Below are 7,636 nucleotides of genomic sequence, written 5' to 3'. Positions count from 1 at the left end.
CTTAATGTTTTTTTACACTCATAAAGATATATACTGGCCCAGTCCCTGGTACTGAGATTAATACTGGCCCAGTCCTACTGAGATACATCATGGCCCAGTCCAACTGAGATACAGTATATCATGGCCCAGTCCAACTGAGATACAGTATATCATGGCCCAGTCCAACTGAGATACAGTATATCATGGCCCAGTCCAACTGAGATACAGTATATCATGGCCCAGTCCAACTGAGATACAGTATATCATGGCCCAGTCCTACTGAGATACAGTATATCATGGCCCAGTCCTACTGAGATACAGTATATCATGGCCCAGTCCTACTGAGATACAGTATATCATGGCCCAGTCCTACTGGGATACAGTATATCATGGCCCAGTCCATGAGATACAGTATATCATGGCCCAGTCCTACTGAGATACAGTATATCATGGCCCAGTCCTACTGAGATACAGTATACCATGGCCCAGTCCAACTGAGATACAGTATATCATGGCCCAGTCCTACTGAGATACAGTATATCATGGCCCAGTCCTACTGAGATACAGTATATCATGGCCCAGTCCAACTGAGATACAGTATATCATGGCCCAGTCCTACTGAGATACATCATGGCCCAGTCCTACTGAGATACAGTATATCATGGCCCAGTCCTACTGAGATCCCCAGTCCTACTGAGATACAGTATATCATGGCCCAGTCCTACTGAGATACAGATATATCATGGCCCAGTCCTACTGAGATACAGTATATCATGGCCCAGTCCTACTGAGATACAGTATATCATGGCCCAGTCCTACTGAGATACAGTATATCATGGCCCAGTCCTACTGAGATACAGTATATCATGGCCCAGTCCTACTGAGATACAGTATCATGGCCCAGTCCTACTGAGATACAGTATATCATGGCCCAGTCCTACTGAGATACAGTATATCATGGCCCAGTCCTACTGAGATACAGTATATCATGGCCCAGTCCTACTGAGATACAGTATATCATGGCCCAGTCCTACTGAGATACAGTATATCATGGCCCAGTCCTACTGAGATACAGTATATCATGGCCCAGTCCTACTGAGATACAGTATATCATGGCCCAGTCCTACTGAGATACAGTATATCATGGCCCAGTCCTACTGAGATACAGTATATCATGGCCCAGTCCTACTGAGATACAGTATATCATGGCCCAGTCCTACTGAGATACAGTATATCATGGCCCAGTCCTACTGAGATACAGTATATCATGGCCCAGTCCTACTGAGATACAGTATATCATGGCCCAGTCCTACTGAGATACAGTATATCATGGCCCAGTCCTACTGAGATACAGTATATCATGGCCCAGTCCTACTGAGATACAGTATATCATGGCCCAGTCCTACTGAGATACAGTATATCATGGCCCAGTCCTACTGAGATACAGTATATCATGGCCCAGTCCTACTGAGATACAGTATATCATGGCCCAGTCCTACTGAGATACAGTATATCATGGCCCAGTCCTACTGAGATACAGTATATCATGGCCCAGTCCTACTGAGATACAGTATATCATGGCCCAGTCCTACTGAGATACAGTATATCATGGCCCAGTCCTACTGAGATACAGTATATCATGGCCCAGTCCTACTGAGATACAGTATATCATGGCCCAGTCCTACTGAGATACAGTATATCATGGCCCAGTCCTAGAGATACAGTATATCATGGCCCAGTCCTACTGAGATACAGTATATCATGGCCCAGTCCTACTGAGATACAGTATATCATGGCCCAGTCCTACTGAGATACAGTATATCATGGCCCAGTCCTACTGAGATACAGTATATCATGGCCCAGTCCTACTGAGATACAGTATATCATGGCCCAGTCCTACTGAGATACAGTATATCATGGCCCAGTCCTACTGAGATACAGTACTATATCATGGCCCAGTCCTACTGAGATACAGTATATCAGATACAGTATATCATGGCCCAGTCCTACTGAGATACAGTATATCATGGCCCAGTCCTACTGAGATACAGTATATCATGGCCCAGTCCTACTGAGATACAGTATATCATGGCCCAGTCCTACTGAGATACAGTATATCATGGCCCAGTCCTACTGAGATACAGTATATCAAGGCCCAGTCCTACTGAGATACAGTATATCATGGCCCAGTCCTACTGAGATACAGTATATCATGGCCCAGTCCTACTGAGATACAGTATATCATGGCCCAGTCCCCAGTAGCTTAACTACAATAAGCCATTGTTTATCCCAAATGGCACTTCGATTCTTTACTATTGACCAGTGCCCTTAAGGTAACAGTGCACTGTGTAGAGAATAGGGTAACAGGGCACTGTGTAGAGAATAGGGTAACAGGGCACTGTGTAGGGAATAGGGTAACAGGGCACTGTGTAGAGAATAGGGTAACAGTGCACTGTGTAGGGAATAGGGTAACAGGGCACTGTGTAGAGAATAGGGTAACAGTGCACTGTGTAGGGAATAGGGTAACAGGGCACTGTGTAGAGAATAGGGTAACAGGGCACTGTGTAGGGAATAGGGTAACAGGGCACTGTGTAGGGAATAGGGTAACAGGGCACTGTGTAGAGAATAGGGTAACAGTGCACTGTGTAGGGAATAGGGTAACAGGGCACTGTGTAGGGAATAGGGTAACAGGGCACTGTGTAGGGAATAGGGTAACAGTGCACTGTGTAGAGAATAGGGTAACAGGGCACTGTGTAGAGAATAGGGTAACAGTGCACTGTGTAGGGAATAGGGTAACAGGGCACTGTGTAGGGAATAGGGTAACAGGGCACTGTGTAGGGAATAGGGTAACAGGGCACTGTGTAGGGAATAGGGTAACAGGGCACTGTGTAGGGAATAGGGTAACAGGGCACTGTGTAGAATAGGAATAGGGTAACAGGGCACTGTGTAGGGAATAGGGTAACAGGGCACTGTGTAGGGAATAGGGTAACAGGGCACTGTGTAGGAATAGGGTAACAGGGCACTGTGTAGGGAATAGGGTAACAGTGCACTGTGTACGGAATAGGGTAACAGGGCACTGTGTAGGGAATAGGGTAACAGGGCACTGTGTAGGGAATAGGGTAACAGGGCACTGTGTAGGGAATAGGGTAACAGGGCACTGTGTAGGGAATAGGGTAACAGGGCACTGTGTAGGGAATAGGGTAACAGTGCACTGTGTAGGGAATAGGGTAACAGGGCACTGTGTAGGGAATAGGGTAACAGGGCACTGTGTAGGGAATAGGGTAACAGGGCACTGTGTAGGGAATAGGGTAACAGGGAATAGGGTAACAGGGCTGTGTAGGGGGTAACAGGGCACTGTGTAGGGAATAGGGTAACAGGGCACTGTGTAGGGAATAGGGTAACAGGGCACTGTGTAGGGAATAGGGTAACAGGGCACTGTGTAGGGAATAGGGTAACAGGGCACTGTGTAGGGAATAGGGTAACAGGGCACTGTGTAGGGAATAGGGTAACAGGGCACTGTGTAGGGAATAGGGTAACAGGGCACTGTGTAGGGAATAGGGTAACAGGGCACTGTGTAGGGAATAGGGTAACAGGGCACTGTGTAGGGAATAGGGTAACAGGGCACTGTGTAGGGAATAGGGTAACAGGGCACTGTGTAGGGAATAGCTGGCGATCTGGGATCAAGTCCTCCACTTTCCCCCGTAGGGCTGGGTAACAGGGCACTGTGTAGGGAATCCCCCGGGGCTGTGTAGGGAATAGGGCTGTTTCCCTCCCCCTGGGGCTGTTTCCCAGGGCCTGGGGAATAGGGTAACAGCTGTTTCCCTCCCCCGGGGCTGTTTCCCTTCCCCCTGGGGCTGTTTCCCTTCCCCCTGGGGCTGTTTCCCTCCCCGAGGGCTGTTTCCCTCCCCCTGGGGCTGTTTCCCTCCCCCGGGGCTGTTTCCCTCCCCCAGGGCTGTTTGGGGCTGTTTCCCTCCCCTGGGGCTGTTTCCCTCCCCCGGGGCTGTTTCCCTTCCCCCTGGTGCTGTTTCCCTCCCCCAGGGCTGTTTCCCTCCCCCTGGGGCTGTTTCCCTCCCCCTGGGGCTGTTTCCCTCCCCCAGGGCTGTTTCCCTCCCCCTGGGGCTGTTTCCCCCCCCGGGGCTGTTTCCCTCCCCCTGGGGCTGTTTCCCTTCCCCTGGGGCTGTTTCCCCCCCCGGGGCTGTTTCCCTTCCCCCTGGGGCTGTTTCCCCCCTGGGGCTGTTTCCCCCCCTGGGGCTGTTCCCTCCCCCTTGTTTCCCTCCCCTGGGGCTGTTTCCCCCCCCGGGGCTGTTTCCCTCCCCCTGGGCTGTTTCCCTCCCCCTGGGCTGTTTCCCTTCCCCCTGGGGCTGTTTCCCTCCCCTGGGGCTGTTTCCCCCCCCTGGGGCTGTTTCCCTTCCCCCTGGGGCTGTTTCCCTCCCCTGGGGCTGTTTCCCTGTCCTCCCTTCCCCCGGGGCTGTTTCCCTCCCCCTGGGGCTGTTTCCCTTCCCCTGGGGCTGTTTCCCTCCCCCTGGGGCTGTTTCCCTCCCCCTGGGGCTGTTTCCCTTCCCCCTGGGGCTGTTTCCCCCCCCTGGGGCTGTTTCCCCCCTTGTCCCCCTGGGGCTGTTTCCCTTCCCCTGGGGCTGTTTCCCTCCCCCTGGGGCTGTTTCCCTTCCCCTGGGGCTGTTTCCCTCCCCCTGGGGCTGTTTCCCTCCCCTGGGGCTGTTTCCCTCCCCCCGGGGCTGTTTCCCTCCCCCCGGGGCTGTTTCCCTCCCCCCTGCAAAGACACAAGTCTGTTCAATCATCTTAAATAAAGCCTTTCTGCATCTCCATCTTTGTCCCCTCTTCAGTTGGTGAAGTACACTGTAATTACCAGTCAGGATGTATTTGTTTTGCGGCGTCAACAACACCAGGCGTAAATACGATCCGTATTGAGTTAGGAGGGTACTTGGCAACGAGGTGATGATTCTTCATTGTAACCAGTCTGCTTCCATACATATATATATATAGGCACTTCTGCGTCACAAATGCCACCCTATCCCCTTTTTATAGTGTCTACTTTGATCTACTTATAGTTCAAATGAAGTGCACTATGTAAGGAATAGGGTGCCAATTGGGATGCATGGCTATGTGTAGGCTAGGTGTGTGGGCAGGCCGGGCGGTGTGTGTAGAGACTTGGCACGGTGGAACCAGGCTCTCTACGGATGTCCTTATTGATCACCTCTGAAGCTCTGCCAAGTTTAATGCTTTACCTCACACTGTGTTTGAGCAGGGCCCACAGGGCTAAACAGGATGCCATTTGGGACGCAAGAGGGTTAGTGACAGTTAGGCATCACCTCCCCTTCCATTTCTACATCGAAGGATAGAGCTGTAAGGTTTTTCTCTCTCTGTCTGTGTCTCTCTGTCTGTGTGTCTCTGTCTGTGTGTCTCTGTGTGTCTCTCTCTCTCTCTCTCTTTCTCTCTCTCTCTCTCTCTCTCTCTCTCTCTCTCTCTTTCTCTCTCTGTCTCTCTCTCTTTCTCTCTCTCTTTCTCCCTCTCTCCCTCTTTGTCTCTCTCAGGAGGTTTTTTGTCAAGGATAGATGGAGAATACTGGGTTAGCATTTAAATATCTATATCACTTCCATGTGGGAATTACAATAAGTGGGTTTCAGAGAGAGAGAGAGAGAGAGAGGAAGATGATAGAGAGAGAAAGAGAAAGTGGGAAGAGATAATGAGAGAAGGAGGAGATAAAGAGAGAGAGAGGAGGAGAGAGATAGATATCATATCTGGAAGGTTGGATGAATCCAGAATATCCCTCCTATTCCCGTTGGTTCCCTTTTTTCCACAATAAAGGAAGGATACGCCTGTGTACCACTTTACATCAATCTGGGTCAGGGACGGGTTCTACTGAGGAGATGTCAGCAGAGTTGGGTCACCACATTATTTCTTGTACAAAGTACAAATGTAGTGGTGGGATTGTTGAAAATCACCGACCAATCTTTTATATAGGTGACCTAATAGAGATTCTATATTTATAGCATTGATGTAAAAAATAAGGTTGATTTATTGAGCCAAAGAGAGAGACAAAGGAATGAAAAGAGAGGTGTTTTGTAGCTACACTATGTGTAGGTTGATAGGTTTATCCAATACCTGTTCTCTTCCTTCCTTCCTTCCTCTGTCCATCTCTCCAACCGCAGTCAATGTCTGTCCTTCATCCTTCTCCTCCTATTTGACTAGACCTGTCCCATCCTATTTCTACCATCCTCTCTGTGTCTTCAACCCTCTACCTGTCCCATCCTATTTCTACCATCCTCTCTCTGTCTTCAATCCTCTACCTGTCCCATCCTATTTCTACCATCCCCTCTACCTGTCCCATCCTATTTCTACCATCCTCTCTGTGTCCCATCCTCAACCCTCTACCTGTCCCATCCTATTTCTACCATCCCATCTCTGTGTCTTCAACCCTCTACCTGTCCCATCCTATTTCTACCATCCTCCTCTACCATCTTCTGTCTTCAACCTCCCATCCTATTTCTCCTCTCTGTCTTCACCATTACTACATCCTCAACCCTCTACCTGTCCCATCCTATTTCTGCCATCACTCTCCATCCCCCTTCAACCCTCTACCTGTCCCATCCTATTTCTACCATACCATCTCTCCCTCCATGTTACTTCTCTGTGTCTTCAACCCTCTACCTGTCCCATCCTATTTCTACCATCCTCTCTGTGTCTTCAACCCTCTACCTGTCCCATCCTATTTCTACCATCCTCTCTGTGTCTTCAACCCTCTACCTGTCCCATCCTATTTCTACCATCCTCTCTGTGTCTTCATCCCATCTACCATCCCTCTCTCCTCCCATCCTCTACCATCCTCTCTCTCCTCCCATCCTCTCCATCCTCCCTGTGTCTCACCCTCTACCTGTCCCATCCTATTTCTCCATCCTCTCTCCCCCTCTACCTCCCATCTCTCCATCCTCCTCTCCCCCTCTATCTCCCCATCCCTACCATCCCTCCCCTCTATCCTATTTCTCTCCCTCCATCCTCCATCCTCTCCCCCCTCCCCCATCTCCCTCCTCCCCCCCTCTCTCCCATCTCTCCATCCCCCTCTCCCCCCATCCTCCCTCCTCCCCCTCTCCCATTTCTCTATCCCTCTCTTCCTCCCCCCCTCCCCTCCCCCGTCTCCTCTCCCCTGTCTCCCCTCCCCTCCCTCCCCCCTATCTCCCCCTCTCTCCCCCTGTCTCCTAATGTGATCAGCCTCACAGCAGCTCCCTCCCCTCTCCTCGTGTCCAGCAGAGCGGGTGGTCTGATAACGGCCTGGATGATGGAGTTTTGTTCAGATCACACCCTCTCTACCCTCTCCATTCCTCTCTACCCTCTCTACCCTCTCCATCCCTCTCTACCCTCTCTACCCTCTCTACCCTCTCTACCCTCTCCATCCCTCTCTACCCTCTCTACCCTCTCTACCCTCTCTACCCTCTCTCCCCTCTCTACCCTCTCTACCCTCTCTCCCCTCTCTACCCTCTCTCCCCTCTCTCCCTCTCTACCCTCTCTCTCCCTCTCTACCCTCTCTCCCTCTCTCCCCTCTCTCCCCTCTCTCCCCTCTCTCTCCCCTCTCTCCCTCTCTACCCTCTCCCTCTCCATCCCTCTCTACCCTCTCTATCCCTCTCTCCCCTCTCTACCCTCTCTC

The 7,636-nt window shown here is 50.9% G+C and overlaps 1 protein-coding gene across 1 annotated transcript; it reads right to left on the bottom strand.

Moving 5' to 3' along the window:
* Positions 1–3,659: 3,659 nt before the first annotated feature.
* LOC121845856 (basic salivary proline-rich protein 2-like) lies at positions 3,660–4,775 on the bottom strand. Its single transcript, XM_042318025.1, has one exon. It carries the CDS (start codon positions 4,773–4,775, stop codon positions 3,660–3,662), a length of 1,116 nt encoding a protein of 371 aa, XP_042173959.1.
* Between the last annotated feature and the right edge of the window lie 2,861 nt (positions 4,776–7,636).

Source organism: Oncorhynchus tshawytscha, unplaced genomic scaffold (assembly GCF_018296145.1).
Source record: "Oncorhynchus tshawytscha isolate Ot180627B unplaced genomic scaffold, Otsh_v2.0 Un_scaffold_1029_pilon_pilon, whole genome shotgun sequence".
Classification (NCBI taxonomy): Eukaryota; Metazoa; Chordata; class Actinopteri; order Salmoniformes; family Salmonidae; genus Oncorhynchus; species Oncorhynchus tshawytscha.
The sequence above is the reverse complement of the archived record's forward strand: the minus strand, read 5'-3'. Positions and strand labels throughout refer to the sequence as shown.